This window comes from Diabrotica virgifera, chromosome 2 (assembly GCF_917563875.1).
Source record: "Diabrotica virgifera virgifera chromosome 2, PGI_DIABVI_V3a".
NCBI lineage: Eukaryota > Metazoa > Arthropoda > Insecta > Coleoptera > Chrysomelidae > Diabrotica > Diabrotica virgifera.
This window is the reverse complement of record NC_065444.1, coordinates 41708730-41732996: the sequence shown is the minus strand read 5'-3', so window position 1 is coordinate 41732996 and position 24267 is coordinate 41708730. Positions and strand designations below refer to the sequence as shown.

The following is a 24267-nucleotide window of genomic DNA, read 5'->3' as shown; positions in this document are numbered from 1 at the left end:
AGAAAAACAATAAAGTTCCGGGAGTTGATGAAATACCAGCAGAACTATATAAGGTAGGTGGCGACCACCTAGCAAGTCACATCCACGCGCTCATCAGAGACGTATGGCAAGAAGAGAAAATACCCGACGACTGGAAGAAAAGTATAGTATGCCCGATCTATAAAAGAGGAGACAAACTCCAGTGCAAAAACTACCGTGGAATCTCTCTACTATGTACAGCATATAAAGTGCTCACGTATATTATAAACCAGCGGCTCCAACCACTAGCAGAAAATATTATTGGAGAGTATCAGACGGGCTTCCGACGGGGAAGATCGACACTGGATCAAATATTCACAGTAAAACAGATCTTGAGCAAAGCATGGGAACACGATATTGATGTTCACAACGTGTTTGTAGACTTCAAACAGGCATACGACTCAGTCAAAAGGAACAAACTATACTATATATTGGCTGAATTGGCAATACCACACAAGTTAATAAGACTCATTAAAGCCACAATGGATGAAACTCAGGCATGTGTACGAATACAAAACCACCGGACAGACTTTTTTAACATTTCGCAGGGACTAAAACAGGGAGATGGGCTGGCCCCAACATTGTTTAACCTGGCACTGGAGTATGCGGTTAGGCAAATGCAAACTGGACGAGGAAATCTACTGACCAACCGAACGGTTCAACTGGCCGCTTATGCTGATGATATTAATATTATGAGTAGAACATCAACAGGAGCACAGGAAACATATGCAGAGTTAAAAACACAAACAAAAATGCTAGGTCTGGAAATTAACACAGAAAAAACAAAAATAATGACTCAGACGAGAAGAAATATAGTCCCAGAAAACATTATACATGAAGATGACATTGAAACGGTTGAAAAGTTTACATACCTGGGAGTAGAAATATATGCCGACGGACCAGAAGATGGAGAAATAAGGAAGAGAATAACGCAGGCAAACAGAGCTTATTTTGCCCTCTCCCATATATTTCGGTCAAAAAGTGTCCACCGAAATACAAAGATGAGAATCTATAAAACCTTAATTCGACCAATAACATGCTATGGCAGTGAAGTCTGGGTGCTGAAAGAAACATCCAAAAACAAACTCGACACATTCGAAAGGAAAGTACTTAGGAGAATACTAGGACCTGTGAGGGAAAACGGAATCTTCAGAAGTCGATACAACAACGAGCTTTATCAACTTTATAAGGAAACGCCCCTGTCAGACTTCATTAGATTACAAAGATTGCAATGGGCCGGACATGTGATAAGAATGGGAGAGGATAGGCTACCAAAACGAGCACTGGATGCTAGAATGCAAGGAAAGAGACCGGTTGGGAAGCCACTAAAGCGCTGGGAAGACACAGTAAACAGCGACGCACAAGCCCTTTTAGGAGTCCGTGTATGGAGAAGAGCAGCCACAGACAGGCAAGGGTGGAGGCAAAAAATAAAGGAGGCCAAGGCTCAATTTGGGCTGTAGTGCCGTAGAAGAAGAAGAAGTTAAGTACATGCAAAACAGTGTATACTTCAAAAATCTGACGATTTGGGCGGGGCGTAAGGAAATGGGTGAGTCACAAAGCTTCACAAGAAAAAAGGGAATATTTCGCGAAATGAACGATAGATCTAAAAACTAAAAAATACGTGCTCAATATTTGTCAAAAATCTATCGAATGATACCAAACACGACCCCCCACGGATGAGGGGTGGGGGGTTACTTTAAAATTTTAAATAGGAGCCCCCATTTTTTATTACAGATTCGGATTCCTTACGTAAAAATAAGTAACTTTTACTTGAAACATTTTTTCGAATTATGGATAGATGACGCTATAATCGGAAAAAACGATTGTTGGAAATGGAAAATTAAATTAAAAAACTAAAATGGACACCATTATTAATTTAAATTTACGATAACTCCGGTATTATTAATTTTACGAAAAAAAGTTATTCTTTATAGAAAGTTCTGCATAGTCTAACAACTAAGATGCAATTATAAGATATCAAATTTTATCAATTATATACAAGGTATGTCAAAACATGAATTTCGGTCAAGAGTAAAAAACCTTTATTTTTCACAATATTTCAATTAGAAGGATGTAATTGCATATTGAAACACAGCTTTAAATTCCGAACAACTTTTCATCATAACAATCTCCTATATTGTGACACAGGTACTTTACTCTTGAACGAAATTCACATTTTTGACATACCTCGTATAAAATTGATAAAAGTTGATATCTTATAATTGGATCTTAATTGTTAGACTATGGAGACCGATTTATAAAGACTAACTTTTTTTCGTAAATTTAATAATAACGGAGTTATCATACATAAAAATGATTTTTCGTATCCGTAATTTAAAAAAAAATTCAATTCTTCTTCTTCTTGCAGTGCCTATCCTTTTAGGATGTTGGCGACCATCATGGCAATCTGTACTTTTCACACTGCTGCTCTAAAAAGATTTGTGGTTGTTGTGTTGAACCACGTTCGTAGATTTTTCAACCAGGAAATCCTTCGCCTTCCTGGTCCTCCCTTTCCTTCTACTGTTCCTTGCAAGATTAGTTGCAGCAGTCTATATCTTTTCGTCATGATGTGACCGAGGTATTCGATTTTGGCTGTTTTTATTGTGATTAACAGCTTTTTTTTCTTTTCGCATTCTCAGCAAAACATCCTGATTAGTAATGTGGTCGGTATAAGATATCTTCAGAATTCGACGATAAAGCCACATTTCAAGCGCCTCAATGTTCTTGTAGGTGGCGTCTGTGACAGTCCACGACTCAACTCCGTACAACAGAATTTTTACTTTATACTTTTCTAATTAGAAGAATGTAATTACATATTATAACATAATTTTTAATTTCAAACAACTTTTTTTAATATCAATTTTCGATATTGTGAAATATAAAGGGACTTTACTCTTCAGCGAAATTCATAATTCTTGACATACCTCGTATATTTTTGATAAAATTTGATATCTGATGATTGTATCTTTGGTTTTAGACTACGAAAAGCAGTTTATAAAGAATAACTTTTTTTCGTAAAATTGATAATAAAAAAGTTTCCCATATGGTTCCAAGTTACACAGACACACTGTACTGTACCTGTATTAGAATTTTTGTTTTTGTACTTATTTAATACATGAGCCATAAAAATATAATTTATTCTATTTTAATGTATAAATGATTAATAAACTAATTATATGTCGGTGGAATATAACAGCAAAAGATATGATTGATAAAATTACACAATCGTGTTTTTAAGAGTCTAATTAGTTGTTGATTTGTTTGCTACTAATGACAAGTTGTAATTATTTGTTGAGTGATTAAATTTGGGAAAATGAATATTGAATTTGATATACAACCGCTTTGATATATAACGCTGAATTTATTAAAATAACGTGGATGCAGGATACTATATCATGTTTTATTAGTTGATAATTAATCAGTATGACAATTTTTCATTTAGTTGAATATGCAATTGAACAGAGGTGGCCAAATTGTTGCTCGTGAGCTACACGCGGCTCTTTGAATGATTATTTTGGCTCTCAATACGAGGGTCATTCGTAAAATCAGTTTCACTATGCCACTGAGAAATAGTGCGAGATCCTGGGGAAAATCTGGCAACACTGCTTTACACATCAATTCTCCCTTCCTCTTGTCCCACCACTTCGGACTCGCTGCATTGCTCAGTATTATATTCCTAGCCGTTTCGAAGATGGAGGTCACGGTCGCTGTTATCGCCAATGCGAAATGCATGCTATGATACGTTTTTTAAATGCAAAATGGATTTCACCTATTGACATTCACCGTCAGTTAATCGAAGTTTATGCGTAAATGTGCATATATGTTCAACATGTTCCCAACGAAAGGAAATTCACGATGAAGATCGGAACGGAAGGCCTTCAGATTCATCGTGAATTTCCTTTCTACCTTCACTGAATTCTCTATACTATTTGCAAATACATGTGTATTTGCACCTGTCCAAAAAAATCGAGCGATCCACAATTATTAAGATCAAAGCTATCCGTGCAAAAAATTACGTATCTTCTTCTTCTTCTACGGCACTATAGCCCAAATTGCATTAGCACTATAGCAATAGCACTATAGCATTCAGTGCTCTTTTTGGTAGCCTATCCTCTCCCATTCTTATCACATGTCCGGCCCATTGCAATCTTTGTATTCTAAGTCTAAGTCTGAGAGGGGTGCTTCCTTATAAAGTTGATAAAGTTCCTTGTTGTATCGACTTCTGAAGATTCTGTTTTCCCTTACAGGTCCTAGTATTCTCCTCAGTACTTTCCTTTCGAATGTGTCGAGTTTGTTTTTGGATGTTTCTTTCAGGACCCAGGCTTCACTGCCATAGCATGTTATTGGGTGAATTAAAGTTTTATAGATTCTCATCTTTGTATTTCGGTGGACACTTTTAGACCGAAATATATAGGAGAGGGCAAAATAAGCTCTGTTTGCCTGCGTTATTCTCTTCCGTATTTCTCCATCTTCTGATCCGTCGGCATATATTTCAACTCCCAGGTATGTAGACTTTCCAACCGTTTCAATGTCATCTTCATGTATAATGTTTTGTGGGACTATATTTCTTCTCGTCTGAGTCATTATTTTTGTTTTTTCTGTGTTAATTTCCTAGACCTAGCATTTTTGTTTGCGTTTTTAACTCTGCGTATGTTTCCTGTGCTCCTGTTGATGTTCTACTCATAAGATTAATATCATCGGCATAAGCGGCCAGTTGAACCGTTCGGTTGGTCAGTAGGTTTCCTCGTCCAGTTTGCATTTGCCTAACCGTATACTCCAGTGCCAGGTTAAACAATGTGGCCAGCCCATCTCCCTGCTTTAGTCTTCCATCGTGGCTTCAATGAGTCTTATAAGCATTGCAACTGATGCAGTTTTGGCAATGCTGATGTATGACAATGCAAATTAGTCATTATAAGAAAATGCAAAGAACTTATTATTAGTTTTCGTCACCCTGTGTAAAAAATACCGGTAATTTTTTTATTACTGCATAAATAATTGAATAACCTTTCAAATGAGGTAGTTAAAAAATTCATAATTTAAAAAAATTGATCTGTTTTGGAACTTGTCTGCAAAATTGCCCATTCTCGAAAAAATGAATTTATTCCATAATTTTGCCCTGCACTGTATACAACCATTACCTCTTTTACTCGTTCAGATCTAATATTTTTATTAAAGCTTTGTACGAATCGTCAAAAATGTCAAAAGAACGCGAAGAATGAATGAATAAGCCGTTATTAAAGGGCATTTGGGACGGCAGAAGCGTGGGGACCTCTAACAAAAAACGTAATTAGCACAGATGATGGTTTCACTTTTGTTTTATAGGTAGAGGTGTAAGCCACTAGCTTTTTAGGGCGGTTATTAGGGATGCGGCGTAACTTTCTCTTGTCTTTAATTGCTCGGAGGTTTATTTAAGAAATTGTGCGTTTAGAGAAAGGTTTCTACCGAGGGTGATTGGAGAATTAGGTCCTCTTGACAAAGAGAAATTGTTCATGGTAAGTATTAGGCTTTCTAAAACTTACAAATACTTTACAATAATTTGATCGATAGGAACTGCATATCAAATAAAACAATTATTTTGTTGACACCTAGGATTCGTTTATTTGAAATTAGAGCTCCAGTGACATATACCAGTAATATACAGTGAGGACGTTTGAGTTGGAATAAATTCATTATCTCGAGACGGGGCGAAATTGAAGAGAAATCCTGAGACACGTCGATTTTTATTTTTAAATTATGACTTTTTGACATGAACAGCCATGTTCGAACTAGGGAACTCTCGGTCTGCAGTCTAATGCCACTGACCCACCATCAATTTGTAGATACCGATTTAATAACGTACTTTAAAATATCATTGCATTAGCCACATTTTTAAAATAGTTTGAAATAAAAAAAAATCGATTTATCCATTCAGGGTGATTGATTAGTGGGGAAAAGCTCCGTAGATCCGTTATAGTAATAGATAGCAGTAAAAGTTAATAACAAAAATTGTAGCCAACTTTGATTACAGATTGATAATCAGTAATCGTAAATTGTCAGTTTTAGACAATTCAGTCATGGCTTACCTAAAATTTGGAAAGATTTAGACCCGTAATTAATAATTTGCTCTGAAAAATGAAAATATCTCAAAAACTAATAAATTTAGACATAGGGAATGTTATATATAAATTAAAGTACCGTAATAATACTTTTCGATATGGATATAAAATACAGGGTGTTTTATTTAGAATTACTGACAAAATAATGTACTTGCGTTTTGACTCACCCTATATTCAATATAAAGAAAATCAGGAATATCAATCATTTATAAAAATTTTGACAATAAGTAAAAAAATATAGCATCAATAAACCATTGCCGTTGTGCTTATTTTTATTTATACAGGGAGTTGAACTTGTTACGATTTTCGTATAAAATTTGTTATAACTTTGTAAATACCCTGTATAACATACCAAACTTTTATATTTTTGTAATGGAGAAGTTAAGAAGATTTCGAATATAAAATAAAATATAGGGTGTTCCATTTAAAAAAAAACATAAGTTTGATCTGCCACTATGTTATCGAACACCCTGTATAATTCTAATTTTGTAATGTGAAACTCAAAGTTGGCTACAATTTTTGTTATTAACTTTTATCGCTATCCATTACTATAACGGATCTACAGAGCTTTACCCTACTAATCAATCACCCTGTATAATAGCAGTTAAATATTGCATTGTTAGCTAGTGCAAAGCTATTCTGAAAATTGCAGGTACCTACGTAGGCTAGAACTATTTTTAAAATGGATTACAAAATTTGCGGAGTCCGCATAATACCACCATAATATCAGCCGCATCACAAGACCCACATACACACGAAAATTTATAAAAATCGTACAAACCGTTTTCGAGATAACTGAGGCAGGCACGTAGCCTGGGAGGGGGCTTGAGTGACTTCAGCCCCCCCCCCCCAATTAGGCATTAACGGGGTCCCTGTACAGGGTCATTCACGTTAGAAAAACCAGATAAAAAAGATGGGAAATTTCGTGTTTTACTTTGGTTTAGAGCATGTGCTGGAGCAGGGGCGTCATTTCATATGGTCAGGGGGGCTGACCCTGAAAATGACTGAAATTTACAAAAAATAGATCAATTTTGTATTATGTTTGCATATAAATGTATTGTATATATAATGCTTGCCCTCCCTATCAAAATTTCCAATGACGCTCCTGTGCTGGAGACGAAAATTTAAAGAGGCATATCATTAACTGTAAATGTGGTAAGAACGCTACATATGTAAGTCCTGAGATTCAGAACGAGATTATTTAAACCTGCTCAAATTTAATGACACAAGAGATTGCTTCTAGAATCCAAAAGTCAGATTGCATCGCTATCCTGGCCAATGAAACAATGGATATCTCAGCAACTGAACAACTCTCAATATGTATCCGTTACGTAGATTATAAGAATGAAACACCCGTAATACGAGAAGATTTTGTTGGATTTATACCAATATGCAGTCAAAGTGCAGAGAATGTTCCGAAAGTAATTTTGGAAAAATGTAACAATTTGAATTTAAATTTGAACAAGTGTGTAGGACAAGGGTATGACGGAGTTGCCACGTCTGGCCATCTTACTGGAGTTCAAACCAGGATCAGAGAGAAATACCCAAAAGCAAGGTATTTCGGTTGTGCCAGCCATAGATTAAACCTTGCATTGAGTGACACATTTTCAAACTCTTGTGTTAGAAACTACTTAGGAGCAATAAGAGAGATTACAAATTTCTGCAGAAACAGTACACATGCTAACAATATTTTACAACACAATATTAACATTCATGCCGCTGATTCAAAGAAAAAAAGGCTAACACGCCTATGCGAAACAAGTTTCATTGAAAGACACAACACCACAACAGTGTGTTAACATTTGCGGAGCTATTGCATCCTATTGTTGTAAGCTTAGAAGAAATATCACAGACACCCCAGAAAATATCTTCTTCAGCAGCAAGCTTCTTGGCTACAGTTGGAAAAAGTGAGTTCATTGTGAGCCTGTTTGTGTGTGAAAAACTCTTTAGCCTTACTTTGCCCCTGTCTGTATAACTTCAGGAAAAAAATCTAGATATGGTGTCTGCTATTAACCATGCAAAAACATTATTGGAGTCTTTGAACTATAGTATTTTTACTACAAAAGCGATATTACGTAGGTCAAAATTTTTGACGTACAAGAACTGTCAAAACATTAGAATGTGACTTTTCATTATTGCCATGTTTATTATAAACATGGCAATAATGAAAAGTCACATTCTAATGTTTTGACAGTTCTCTTACGTCAAAAATTTTGACCTACGTAATATCGCTTTTGTAGTAAAAATACTATATGAGAAACAATGCAATGCATGCTTTTAGAGACATGTTTACATCAGCTGAAACACTAAGGGCCGGTTGTTCGAACGCTAATCAACAATGATTATTATCAAATATTTAATTAAGTACTGTCACCAACTGTCAATGTCAACTTTGTTTGGGTTGCTGAAAACATAATTGATTACAATTATGAGACTAGTTAATCAATTAACATAACAATTATTAACATAATCGATTAATAAATCTCATAATTATTGTAATTAATTATGTTTTTAGCAACCCAAACAAAGTTGACATTGACAGTTGGTGACAGTTATTAAATATTTGATAATGATCATTGTTGATTAGCGTTCGAACAACCGGCCCTTAGTCAGGAAATATTTGATTAGCAATTGGCAATTCCCAGGCTGATTTCACGCCAGACACATCGTTCAAATCCAGAGACTAATTCAGTTGAAGATTATTTCAGAGTAACAATGCACATAACATGTGTTGACTCACTTATTCAAAATTTAACAGAAAGGTTTTTAGCGAATGAAGACATTTTATCTAGTTTTCAAATCCTCCTTCCGGGATTTAGAAGTCCTGAAAAAGTAAATCTGTTGGAAAATCTAACTGAATATTTTGAAGGGAATCTGTCTCTAGCTGCTGTAAAAGCTGAGTATATACTGTGGTGTAACAGTACAAAAGGAGAACTGAAAAAGGAGACTGAAGTTTTGAAAGTCCTTGAAGTATGTGACAAAAACGTACTACCGGACAATACATTACCTCCTTTCAATGTGGAAAGGACTTTTTCAACAATGAAAAGGGTGAAAAGTGTTCACAGAAGTTTAATGTCAGATAAAAGGTTGAGCGCACTGGCTATGGTAGCCACCCATCGAGATATAAATATACATAAAACCAAATGATGTAATTGACAAAATGGCAGGCGAGAAGAAAATTAGACTTGCTGTAATTTCATAGAATTGAACCACAATACTGTAAATTAAGCAGGAGTTATAATAAACTGTCTGGAAATTGTATGTTTAATTTGTAAATAAGTAAACTTGTATATATGTTGTTCAATTATACATATTTTAAAAGTTAAAGTCTTTCATGTTATTTATTTCTTCCCGTCATCGTCATTATTTTTTATTATAAGTATACACTATTTATTCTTGGAATAGGCTACATATGGGGCAGACCCGACATCAACCCATCAAATTAGCCCCCCCCCCCCCCCCCCCAAACCAAATCCTGGCTACGTGCCTGAATTAAGGGAGTTCCATACTCACTCTGTAGATTAAGAATAAATTTAAAGTATGTAAAAAAAAGGCCTTCATTTTTGTTGTGACGTAGGTGCTTTTAAACAGATATGTACTACAGTGATTTTTAAGTCGCGACATTTTTACACTCCAAAATTACTATTATTACGCAGTTTCGCTCATTCAATTTTTAAAATTTTGCCAAAAAGACATGATTATTCTCGTTCTTGTTGACGTCACTATATTTTCTTTAGTTTTTGTTACGAAAGAACAACTTTTGTTGGCGTAATGACGTATCTACCTAATCGACGATTTTTTGTAAATTCAAACCGAGATCACGACATATACCTCATTTGAAATGTCTCCTAATTGGCTTTGCAACGATTCGAGTATTTGAATATTTATTTCTACAAGGTTAACCAAAACTATTATAAATATGTACCTGTATTAAATAGATAAATACTAAATAAAATTATAAGAAATATTGAAATTGACGACCTTCAGCAATGATGCAACGAGAAAGACAGGGCAGTAAATTCTTTCCTACCATAATTTAGTTATTGAATGAATATTTATTGTAAGTTCATTTTACTTAACTAAATATCTATCTAATTTGGGTAACCATGTAAAAAGGGTGTATTCGGGTATGTGGGTAACCCTGTATTCGAAAAAAATTTCGTTGCACAGCCGATTAGGAGACCCTTCAAATTGGATATCCCGTGCCTCGGTTTATATTTAAAAAAATCGTCGATTACGTCATTTCGGCAACACTGATGACTTAATTTACAACACCAATATCAATTTATGACCATTTAAAAATTAAAATTGACATGCTCTAAGATTGTTTTAAAGTCGTCTGATTCTTAAATAATGAATGGATTCCATACTTTTGGATTTTACTGTGTAGAATAGCCAAACAAACAACCAAGAAAACAAATAATTTTAATCACATTAGATTTTTTATCCGAGATGAAAATAATACCGGGTGTCCACTTATATTTTCCCCCATTTTAACTGCCTTTAACTTCTAAACGGCTCAAGATAGAAATATGCGGTTTTCACTGAAATGTTTTATTTTAGTAAAATAAAAGTTTTGTCTGAATGGATGGAATTTTTTATATCGCTTTCAAATACAAAATAAAAAATGGCGGATTTTTGAAAAAAATTTGTTGACTTTTTTTAATGGAACACCCAGTATATTCTTTTGCAAATTGAAAGAAAGGTCATTCACCTATCTAGCGATATAAAGTTTTTCGAAATCGGTTGTCAAATCACTGAGTAATAAATTTTTAAAATGAGATGTGCAACGTGGATATCACATACCTAAATAACATAACTAAGCAAGTTATGTGATTTCCACATTGCAGCTTCATTTTAAAAATTAATTGCTGTCATTTGATAACCGATTTTAAAAAAATTTATATCGATGGATAGATAAATGACCGTTTTTTCAAGTTTTTAGGTAAATGACCATTTTTTATATCGCTTTTAAATAAAAAATGGCGGATTTTTGAAAAAAAAAAAACTTTGTTGACTTTTTTTATTAAAACACCCAGTATATTTTTTTGTGTGCTGAAAAAACGGTCATTTACCTATCCAGCGATAAAAAAATTTTTAAAATCGGTTGCCAAATGACTGGGCAATTAATTTTTAAAATGAGAGATGCAATGTGGAAATCACATAACAATATCATTTTGCTCAGTTATGTTATTTAGGTATGTGATATCCACGTTGCACCCCTCATTTTAAAAATTAATTACTCAGTGATTTGACAACCGATTTTGAAAAATTTTATATCGCTGGATAGGTGAATGACCTTTCTTTCGATTTACAAAAAAATATACTGGGTGTTCCATTAAAAAAAGTCAACAAAGTTTTTGTCAAAAATCCACCATTTTTTATTTCGTATTTGAAAGCGATATAAAAAATTCAATCCATTCAGACAAAACTTCTACTAAAATAAAACATTTCAGCGAAAACCGCATATTTCTATCTTGAACCGTTTATAAGTTACAGGCAGTTAAAATGGGGGAAAATATAAGTGGACACCCGGTACCAGCTCACCCGGTACAAGCTCACCAAAATAATACGTCAAAATGCGATGGAAAAATACTTTGACAGTTTATTAACTGAAAATTTTAACAGAAACTCAGTTGAGCTAACAGAAACAGTGATCATTAAAGCAACAAACTAGGAAGTGGCTCATGCATTTCAAAAAAAAAAAGAAAGCTTAGCAGTTAAGGGGGTAGCCGCAAAATCTTGGTCCAATGCTATTTAAATGCAGTCATTTTTTTCGAATCCTGAAAAAACTAATAGACCGGGCAGTATCGTCGCCCCCGCTAGCGCAATTATTCCGATTCGATTTTTTTGCACAAACTTACTCAAAAAGAGGTCCTTATAACATATCCACAGGGTGCCGGGCGGTGCCGTGGTCGAAAAAATTTTTAAACAATTTTTTTTAAACAAATTCACAAAAATAATTTTTTTATTTCCAAAAATTTTTTTTTTAAATAATTTGGGTCATTTTGAGCAAAAAAGGTCTCTTGTCATTTTTCTCTAGAATTGACTGTTGTCGAGTTATACGCGATTAAAAATTTGAAAAATGCAAAAATGGCCATTTTCAAGGCTTCATAACTCGATGAAAAATGATTATTATGAAATTCAAAAAGTGACAAAATCAAGATTCAAATATCTTCAGCGTTCTGAAGAGCTTTTTGTCATTAATTTATTACAAAGCTGTTATTTTTAGTTATTAACAATTAGCGCTATAGTCTAACTGTATCGTCGCCCCCGTTAGCGGAACAATTTCGATCAGATTCTTTTGCACAAACTTACTCAAAAATAGGTCCTTATAACATATCCACAGAGTGCCGGCCGGTGGTCGAAAAATTGTTTAAACAATTTTTTTAAACAAATTCACAAAAATAATTGTTTCATTTCCAACAATTTTTATTAGATAATTTGGGTCATTCTAAGCATAAAAGGTCTCTTGTAATTTTCGTCTCAAATTGATTGTTGTCGAGTTATACGCGATTTAAAATTTGAAAAATGCGAAAATGGCCATTTTCAAGGGTTAGTAACTCGATTAAAAATTATTATTAAGAAAGTCAGAAAGTGACCACATCAAAGTTTAAAACTTTGTTAAGTTTATTTATTTTTTTTGCGAATGTTATTCAATTTTTCATCAACTATCGCTAAGTTAAATAGTATAGTATAGTTGATCCAAAAGATGGCATAACCCAGACATCCAAAGTGAAAGTTATCCGCCAACACCAAAATGTTCTATATGGTCCACATATTGTTCAGTAAAAAGTTACACCATTTTGAGCGTCCGGTTTGGGAGGGAGATGCGAGAGAAGCCTGTAAATTAGTAGTTTTTTTAAGTTTTTCGTCAATATTTCTAAAACTATGCTTTAGCGTAAACAATGTTATATACAAGAATGTTCTACATGAAATGTAAAACAAAAAATGTTCTATACATAATTGTTATAAAATCAACGGTTCCAGAGTTACGGAGGGTGAAAAGTCGAGGTTTTCGATACTTTTTATATTTTTTGGGCAATATTTATGATATAACTATACCAAAAATCCAGACATCCAAAGTGAAAGTTATCCTCCAAATTGTACCAAATTGTTCTATATGGTCCACATAATGTTCAGAAAAAAGTCACACCATTTTGAGCGTCGGGTTTGGGAGGGGAGAGGGGGGAGAAATCGGTAAATATAAAAAGTATCGAAAACCTCCACTTTTCACCGTCCGTAACTCTGGAACCGTTGATTTTATAACAATTATGTATAGAACCTTTTTTGTTTTAAATTTTATGTATAATATTTTTCTATAGAACATTCCTTACGCTAAAGCATAGTTTTAGAAATATTGACGAAAAACTTAACAAAACTACTAATTTACCGATTTCTCTCCCATCTCACCCCCAAACCGGACGCTCGAAATGGTGTGACTTTTTACTGAACAATATGTGGACCATATAGAACAATTTGGTGTTAAAGGAAAACTTTTACTTTGGATGTTTGGGTTAGGCCTTTTTTTGTATCAACTATACTATACTACCTCCGTAACTTTGGAACCGTTCATTTTAGAAGGGTTATGCATAGGGCCTTTTTTATTTCAAATTTAACGTAGAACAATTTTGTGTAGAAGGTTGTTCATGCTAAACCGCTTAGTTTTAGAAATATTGACGAAAAACGTAAAAAACTACAAATTTGCAGATTTCTACCCCCTCTCCCCCCTAAACCCGATGCTCAAAATGGTGTGACTTTTTTCTGAACATTATGTGGACCATACAGAACAATTTGGTGTTGGAGGATAACTTTCACTTTGGATGTCTGGGTTTGGGTCTAACTATACCATACTAAAATGCATAATATTTTATAATAGAATCAATCAGGCAATTATTCTAATTCATCCGCTTCAACAATTAAACATAACATAATTTTAATAACAAATAGGAAAATGAAACATTTTTAACAAATAAAATAGTCATATTTAGGAGATAGGATATTTCAAATAAATCCAAAAAAGTATATACACAAATATATTAACAAATAAATATAAAATAATTTTAACAAATACATGAAACATTTTTTAACAAATGAAATATTCATAATTAGGAAATAGGGAATTTCAAATAAATCCAAAAATATAAAATAGGGAATAACTCGACAACAATCAATTTTGGAGAAAAAATACAAGAGACATTTTTTGCTCAGAATGACCCAAGTTATCTAAAAAAAATTGTTGGAAATGAAAAAATTATTTTTGAGAATTGGATTAAAAAAAATTGTTTAAAAAGTTTTTCGACCACGGCACCGCAAGGCACCCTGTGGATATGTTATGAGGACCGCTTTTTGAGTAAATTTGTGCAAAAAAGTCTGATCGAAATTGTTCCGCTAACGGGGGCGACGATACAGTTAGACTATAGCGCTAATTGTTAATAACTAAAAATAACAGCTTTGTAATAAATTAATGACAAAAATCTCTTCAGAAAGTTGAAGAAGGTATTTGAATCTTGATTTTATCACTTTTTGAATTTCATAATAATTATTTTTGATCTAGTTATGAAGCCTTGAAAATGGCCATTTTCGCATTTTTCAAATTTTTAATCGCGTATAACTCGACAACAGTAAATTTTAGAGAAAAATGACAAGAGACCTTTTTTGCTCAAAATAACCCAAATTATCTAAAAAAAATTATTGGAAATAAAAAAATTATTTTTGTGAATTTGTTTAAAAAAAATTGTTTAAAAAATTTTTCGACCACGGCACCGCCCGGCATCCTGTGGATATGTTATAAGGACCTCTTTTTGAGTAAGTTTGTGCAAAAAAATCGAATCGGAATAATTGCGCTAGCGGGGGCGACGATACTGCCCGGTCTATAATGAATATTTTTCAAAAATTTAAACGCAGAATGAAAGATTACATTATTACCGAGTAACTAGTCCCTTAGAATAAACAAAAAGTTTCTTTTGAATAAAATATTTGAAATTAAAAATCACACTAAATTTTCTTTTTTTTTTAAGTTATACTTCTTTAGGCACGAGAGTAAATTTTTATTTTACTGGGCGCATGCGCACACCGACAGTATGGTATAAACGTTATACGGGATCTGATTGGGTGTTAGAAATCATCTGTCAATAATTGTTCGATGTGGAGATTTTGGATAAACAAATTAATGTTGTGTATATTAGTTTTTATTGTTGTGATGGTAGAGAAAAAAGCAAGTTTATAATATTGTAGTGACTTTTTAAATAGTTTTTAAAAGCAACAGGTACGTAATAATTGTAAATGTTTCAGTATCCTAATAAAAAATTTCATAGGTACCTACCTATTTGGAAAATTAAAAAAAACTACCAAAATAGTATGTAATGCTTTGATTTACATAATTTGTTTACCATCAAAATTTCTATCAATATTCACCTAATATATTGTTTTCTTACTCTATGTTTTGTTGTATTTTAATATTTCTTTCAATTCTAAATAATTTCAATTCAAAATCAAAATAATTTGGTTAAATTCAGAACCGTCAAAAGTTTATTCCGTTTAGTTAGTTGATTTTCGCACATGATGACACATGGTCTCCGTGGGTAAAAGTTTAAGGTGAACGAATTTCAATACTAACTGCGCTGATAAGCGGGTTCGAACCCCAATGGAAACTTTTATTTTTTTATTTTTTTTATTTTTTGATTTTATGATTGTAAGTTTATTATATAATTTTTTTTTCAGAAAATACGTATTTAGTTAAAAAAATTTCCTACATTGTTCAGAAATCATTTGTGGCATTTTTCAATGTGTTTGTTTGTGTGTGTTTTATTCTTTTATTATTTTAACTTTTGGCACTGTTTTAATAAAATTTTTTGAGAAGTAGTAAGTATTAAAATTAGTTTAATATTTAAATAAAATATAAATAAACTGTTTAAAGTATATTAATTTCGTTGAAATCATATAATAGAAGTATAACTTCTTACGTGCGTACAAAATACATTCTTTTTTTACCCCTGTTACTTATTAAAATAAACATTGTAGAAGACTTTCGGCCCTCGGTAATAATGTAATCTTTCATTCTGCGTTTATTTTCAAAAATACTTATTAGTTTTTTAGGATCCGAAAAAAATTAATGAATTTCAATAGCATTGGACCAAGATTTTGCGCCTACCCCCTTAAAGCAAATAATATTGCTGGGAAAGTGTGGACAACTTTAGGAAAGACGGGAACAAGTTGACTAACAGGTTTTTTTAATCAAATTATGGAAGTTGGATAAATGCCAGAGAAATGGAGATGCAGTCTATTACTATCTGTTTACAAAAACAACGAAGATTTTTACCTACGTCTATAGTATATACTACAGGGTCATAGAACATCTTAGTACCATCTCGAAAATGTGGGAGACCGAAATGAAGTTACTGCTAAGATGATAACTTTGGATGGTGGAAAAATTGTGAAAATTTAGGCTCTTCATTAGGCTAAGAAGAATGTATGTGCCAATTTTCAATAATCTAGGGCTTTTTCTCCAAGAGTTATTGTACAAACCACAACACGTTATTCAAGAATGATCTGAATAATAGATATAGGGACATGTAACATCCTTGTCGCGCTCATTTTTAAAATAAATTATTTTTTATTCTACTAAGGGCCAAATAACTAATTATTGTTATTTTACCTATTATTAGTGGACCTTTATCTTATATCAATATCTTTCTATAGCTGTCAATTTGAAATACTGTTAATATAATAAACATTTCAGAAGGGCAAATAATTTATTTATGCGCACAGACAGTACATGGATACTAATTTATTAAATGGAATAGCAATTTGGTTTAGTGCTGCAAATGATTGACTGAGTATTATTACTTTGTTTACTATGAGATTGTGGTAGGTTTTTTGAGATATGAAGAGGAAAGTGCAAAAAGATTTATTGCTGGTGGCGAAAAAAAAACGTCAATATATGAAAACGAACCTTCCGATTTCCTCGCAGAGATCGTAAACGTCGTCAAAAAGCACCTCTTCTTCGGTCATGGTTACAATAACAGCCTCGAACGAAAAACACGCATAAAAATCGTTAATACACGGTAATTTTTTGGGGTTAGCTAATCAAAATTTCGAACGAATCGCCCGCACTATCGGTTGTCATTTGAAAACACCACAGGTCACTATGTGCAAAGTGGGTGAGGCTAAAATGCACCGGGTTTTATGCAAGAAACACTCCGAACCGCGTTAAGTGTTGCCTAGAATCAGGCGCGTGAGTACACACTAAACCTTTAATATGGCCGCACCTACAGTATAAACACGATAACACTGTGTTTATTATGGTCGAAAGACGCACTTCAAACGAGTATCTGCAAAAGAAAACTACAAAAAGGCGAAGCTGGCATCACGTTAACCAAACCGGAGTATTTACCGGAGTCTACACGCCCAAAGCACGTTAGTATTAACGAAAATCCAATGCAAACTGACAGCGATGATCAGTGACGGGTCTACGGCGCCGGGCCCTTGCCGATTATCACACATGCGCTGCGCATTTTCAAAACAGAATTACAACCACTTATTTCTTTTCAGATCTTTCAAATGTGCCAATTGTTTTTATTTCTAAAATCCATTAGAGGATTGCACACGTCTACCTGGTGACCTATATATTTGATGACACGCTTGAATATGCCTTCATATTCAATAATAATGGCATGACTTCTATACAGGGTGATTCGACACTAGGCTATGGCGCTTAGGTGTCACAAACAAAATTATTGTAACATTGAAGTTTTAATTTAATTATTATGTGAAAGGGCTACATGATTTATAAAAAATAATTTTTGTGCTTTCAAAATAAAAATAGTCAAGACAATTTTATTGAAATTAAATCTGAAAGCGAAAATAAAGCTCTTAAGACCATACATATTTATTATGCACCTACATAAATTACCACAATAGTCTAGGAGCCCGCGCTGTTTCAGAATGTATTCTTATATGTAGGTATTTTGATCCGCTGAATTCGAATTTCAAACTTGATTTTGCGTTGGTTTAAATGATTATAATTCGTAAACTAAAACAAATGTAAATCGTTTTTACAACATGCAATTTTTATTACTTTAACAAAATCTACAAAATGATGAATGATAAACTTTGATCCAATAATTAGAACTGGTGATATTGCAAAATTGGTGCAATACATTACAAAATTTGGGCATTTCGACGATTTTTCACTTGTAACGCGGATGCTTCTTCTTCTCAGGCCCGGACTGGGCCGCTTGCCTTGGTTAGTATCTATCCAGTGGCGGCTCGTGGTAATTTAAGGAGGGTGTTCAATTAAAGAATGTAATTATACAAACGGTGAATAAGCGCTGCAGGCGAAAAATTTTTAGGGCCTCGCCAAAAGATGTTCTGTAAACCTATCTTTGACCCGATTAGTCAGGATGTCACACACTTTTTTTGTTTTGTGCAGAATATGATACCTACTGAATGATGGCGCTTCTTCAGTGGTGAAGGTGGAGGCAGAAGTTACGAATATTGAAATGGCTTTGTCAAAACTCTTTAAAAATCCGTTTATTTTAAAGGCATCCAAAGACCGAGATTGAAATTATAGTTTTATTCTTTGAAAATACTAAACATGGAAAACAAAATAAAGAATGTAGTTTATCACACCCACATAATCACGAAGTTTTTCTATATTGTTCAACTTTAAAACGATGTTTAAACTTTTTGTTTCTTATTGCACATTCTTGTACCAAGTTTATCTCCGGCCAAGTTAGTCCATTCTTTTTATAAGAAGTCGATTTTCAAAACTATTTGCATTTTCTTTTATATACTTCACTGAATAAGGCTCCATCCTAAAAAAACTACCTACCAATAATGTATTTAATAAAATCTCACAACAGAAAATGCCAAACTGTGAATCGAAACGCTCCGCCCCGGTCTCTGTGTGCAGTGCACAAATCGTCAATGTTTTAAGATAGGAGAATCACTGGTTCACGGATTTAAGAGCTCTCGTTCTTCTATAGGGTTACTGTATAGTGACTGGGTTCAATTTGAATTCTGCACTTACCACGTGCATCTAGCGTAGCGGTGTTGTACAAATAAATTATGAGATTAATAAATACCGTTATATTTTAATGATACTATGATATTTATGAGATTTAAGAAAAAATATTTTAATGATATTTATGAGATTTTTAAAAATATGTGTTTTAATGAAATTTGATTGGGTGTTCACTGCACAAGTGAACCAATGGAGAAACCGCCCCTGTATATATCCATTAAAAAAATTAAACGCCAAAAAATTTTTTTTTTGAACCTTTACACAAAAATGATGCAGCTATCATTCCCCTAAAAAAGTTTTTATTTGCTTCTGATTTCGCCGTTTGGCACCGAAGGCGCACCAGAAACCTACATAATAAAGCCAGTGGTACAACAAAAAACCAGATCTCAGATAATCAAATAGCTTAGATACAATACGCGGCGCCCTTGAAGACGATTTTTACTATTCGGGCGCCTTTCGTAGGTTCAATATCCGCTATTTCTATTGTAATAAATAGCTTAGATGCGACGCGCAGCGCCCTCGAAGACTATGTTTGTGATTCGGGCGCCATCCGTGGGTATCAATTTCCACGTGGGTATCAATTTCCACTGTTTCTATTATAAAAATAGCTTAGATGCAACGAGCGGCGCCCTCGAAGACCAATTTTACGATTGGTGCATCTTTCGTGGGTATTAATTTCCACTGTTTATCAAATAACGGATATTTATACCTATGGAAGGCGCCCAAATGATCTTCGAGGGCGCTGCGCGTCGCATCTAAGCTATTTGATTATCTGATACCTGATACAAAGAGTGTTACATCCCACAATTGGACTAAAATATACAGGTATGGTTTTCAGTGCTCCAAAACTACATTATAAGTACATGCAGGATTGTTGTGTCCCAAACTCCTAAATAATGAAGCCAGTGGGTACAATAAAATACAACTTGTATCAGGTACCAGATAATCAAATAGCTTAGATGCGACGCGCAGCGCCCTCAAAGACCATTTTACGATTCAGGCGTCTTTCGTAGGGTTAATATCCGCTGTTTCTATTATAATAACTAGCTTAGATGCGACGCTCGACGCCCTCGAAGACTATTTTTATGATTCGGGCGCCTTTCGTGGGTATCAATTTTCGCTGTTTCTATTATAAAAAATAGCTTAGATGCAACGAGCGGCGCCCTTGAAGATCATTTTTACGATTGGGGCACCTTTCGTGGGTATCAATTTCCGCTGTTTATCAAATAACGGATATTTATACGCGAAAGCACTAGGCGTCGCATTTAAGCTATTTGGTTATCTGATACCTGATCTCTCGATTAAACACATCCTCGCATATCGGACCAATCAAGCCAAGAGCATCCACAAAAGCTTCCTGATTTGAAAATCTTTTTAGATTGCTATCTTCATCTTTCCGATTCTTCCTTTTGCTCGTTAGTTCAAAACTCACATACTTCTGTAAGCTGAGCGATTGTTCTTCCAAACCAGTCCAGTTTATGACACTGTTTAGAACTGATGTTGAAACCAGCGAGAGGTCCAGAAAGGATTCACTATTAAGTACTTCTTACGAACGTAGGTGGCTTACCGTCATTTAGCACGGTAAGTCCCATGGCGTGGATCCATTCTGATAGGTATTCCCCTCTCGAAGCGGAACGTTTGGTGAAACATAACAATTGTACGCCAGCCGATCTACAACTTATGCCTTAACATACCTATTAACATTCTTAACAGAGTGTCTGGTGATTCCAATACCTCGGTTCACCACGTATACGGTCAAGTCAGATCTCCTATCTTTAACGATTCTCTGTCGAAAGACCAAATGTCACACCTTCCCTTCGTGCGAGTGCCTCTGCAACGTCGTGAGCGGCCCTCGCCCTTCCCACATTTATTTAAAGGAACTGCGTATTAGATAGTTCTTATCTTTCTAACTTACTTACCCATACGCTGTCTGATTCCTGGTTCTAGGTGTTTTCGTTTTCACCCACCCTTTTCCCATCACTTGTGGCAGGGTGTCTCTTGAGGCCCCGCTTTTCCAGGATCAGTTTTTTACACTCCGGGCACTGTAAGCTGTCGGCACTGTGACCGGATTCTTTAAAAGTGAGAGAAAAAGTCGTCTCACTACTGCATTCTCGTGACTGGTGCCCCCTCCTTATCACATCTGTAGTAGGAGTCTGTTTTCTCTCTTGCAGTGCGTTTTACTATGCCTGAACTGGAGGCCTCTAAAGCACCCCTGGACACGCAGTCTCTCTCGTATATTGCATGAGTTCCAGCCAATAGGCATGTGTTCTCTTTCCAGTGCCTTCTTTGCTGCGATACGTGCCAGTCCAACCGTGATGTTTGTGTTCTCTATTTTCCCTTATACAGACGAGTTTGACGTCGTCAGTCTCCCTGCTGCCGGATTACTCTCAGGATTTCTACCTTGGGACTCCTCCGTCTATATCAAATAGGTACACCTGGACCTGATAGCCCCAGACAACCTCTACTGCGACTCCCTCCGTGCGGGCCATAGTCTTCTTCAGGCGCTCAGTCTGTTCTTTCCCTGTCACTTCAAGGGTGAGGTCCCCTCTTATGCCTTCTTTAGTGCTTTTAACGCCAATTCCCTTCTTCCTTGTGTCTACGCTACCCTTGATTTGCTTGAGCAACTCGGCGTAGGATTTTCTGCCTCCCTTCTCGATCACCTTCTACGCCTCCACTCTCCTTTCCCCGAGTTTATCCTCCTCCGGCACGAGGTGGAGGTCCACACCCATAAAGGTGAGTTCCAGGTCCTGAGGTTGCTACCTCTGTAGTCCCCACTACTCTTAGGTATGTCTCCATGTGTCTTCCCTCAATTTATAAATAATTGCCAGTAGTCTCTAGTCCCCGTCCATTTCCGTCACCCGGGTCTCCACGGGGGACCATGAAAATAGTCTGACGGTTTCCTCGGTTCTCTTCCTTGTAATTGTAGTCATAGTATTAAGTTGGAGGTACTCCACCTCTCCTGGTGTGTTTGCACCTCCTGCACATATTCCCATTTCATGTTTTTCCCTTGCCACTACTAACCGCAGGCGACCACTAGTCGCCTGCAAGTTTATTCCCTCTTCCCGGTCTAGCGACCTTATAGTGATCCTCTTCCAATTCGACATTATAGTGTCCTTTATTTTTTCAAAGCCCCTTTCCCTGAGTTCAGGACCGGTGCGATTATTTTTATCTCTCCTTCACTAAGATTTTTGGGAAAAAACTCGTCGAAATCCATCTGTGTGGACACTCGTAGTCTCCCTAGTCGTTTTTTTTCCTCGCCGGTTTTCTACATTATTCTATTTCATTTCTTAATGCTGCCGAGGGCGACTTGTCTGAAAGTAACCTCCATGTCTTCGGTGACTCTTTTAAGGTTTTATACCTCATTCTTGATCTCGACCTTAATGTTTGTATGGTCGGACATTAGTTTCACTAAATTATTTGTAACGCTGGTAAGTTTCTCCATTGCTCTCAAGGGCGGATCCAAGGAGGGGGACATGGGGGCCATGGCCCCCTCCGAGAATTTAGAATAATCTAAAATTAAATATTTGCAGTTCAAATGTTTTTAATTTTAAACAAATATATATGTAAAAAACAGGGGATAAATACATTTTCTGGACTAGAATTGAAAAAAGGAAGTAACGGAGAAGCTTCAAGAATGACTTTTGGGTTTTTTATAAATCAAAATGTTGATAATTTTACAGAGTGCCAATTGTTAGAACGATCTTGACAGCCATCAAAATCTTATAAATTTCCATATTCTATACACACAAAGAATGGTGAAGCGTTACTTGGGTCACTAGCACTTAGAACAAAAAATAAGGAGTTGGTTGGTATTGTCGCACATTCAAAAGGAATTGTTTTACAAATATTGCGTTTCATTTTTCTAACGAAAAATATGGCCACAATAACGGGATGACAGCCCAAAGCCTTGTCACGAAACCTTTAACATCTTTCGCCAAACTCATGAGCAAAGACGGAGTCATATAAACCCATGAAAAAACATCATACCACAAGGAGTGCGTTCAAGTTGAGCTGGATTTTCTAAAAAGTTATCGCAACCCTCAAAAGTCAGTCATTAACCAGATAAACTCTCAGAGGTCTAAACAGAAACAAAAAATAAAGAAAGACTACGACCAATAGTAGGGTCTATAGCGTTCTTAGGTCGACAAAATATTCCTCTAAGAGACCATCGTGATGATGGCTTTATGCTTCTGGACGAAGATGCTGGACCTAGGAATGAGGGGAATTGCTGCGGTACTAAGGCAAAACCCGATATGTCAAAAATTATCGATTTTTCGTTTTTAGTGCCAATATGTACATTGAGCGATGAAGAATGTGATGACAAAACCCTACATGACTAAACGCATCCATTAACCAGTAGATAATAAAAATTGTTACCGATATGTCCACTATTACAACAGAACCGCGAACTTTTAAACTCATCTGCTGCAAAATCACGTTTTTTGACATATCGGGTTTTGCCTTAGCACCACAGTGTTAAGGTTTAAAATCGCATCAGGAGATAAGACTCTTAAATAACCCTATCCACAGCATCTTCCTGAGCAACATGCATTAGTAGCAGCAGTCAAAATCAATTAATAACATGTTGTGGTGAAGAAATAATTGAACAAATAATATTTGACGAAACGACTGACGTATCCCACGTAGAACAGCTTTCACTAAATTTGGGATACATACACAATAACAACATTCGTGAAGACTTTGTCAAATTCATTGACGCTTATGAGAACCTAAAAATAATTAGTGAAAATCAAGAAAGAGGGAAAGAACAAGGCCTGGTAGGAGAAGCATTGGAAAAAATAGTATTAAACTTGTTGAAAGAACTGCACTTGGAACCGAAGAAATGTGTAGGAATCGGTACTATGGCAGGAATGGTGAGTTTTAAGGCACTTCTCAAAGTGTGTGAAAAGTGACTTAAAACTTACCATTGTAACCCTAATTTTTTAAAATTACCCCCCGTACTTCTGGTACTCCTCCCCAAAAAAAGTTTATGGCCCCTCCCGAAAATCGGTCCTGGATCCGCCCTTGATTGCTCTTTGATTGCTCTTACCATGGCCGTTATGTCTAGGTGTTTTCCCTCCAAGTGAGGAGTTCCTTTGCAAGGTTGTCTCCTCTGGAAGATCCGTC

General features: G+C 35.1%; 1 protein-coding gene across 1 annotated transcript in view; it reads right to left on the bottom strand.

Annotated features, from left to right (window-relative positions):
* The window catches only part of LOC114329137 (peripheral plasma membrane protein CASK-like), a 642784-nt gene extending 625186 nt beyond the window's left edge, over nt 1-17598 (bottom strand). The window contains exon 1 of the mRNA XM_050644747.1: nt 17068-17598. Coding sequence (XP_050500704.1) covers nt 17068-17126 — 59 coding nt within the window. The 5' untranslated portion in view covers nt 17127-17598. The remainder of the gene's footprint in view (nt 1-17067) is intronic.
* Between the last annotated feature and the right edge of the window lie 6669 nt (nt 17599-24267).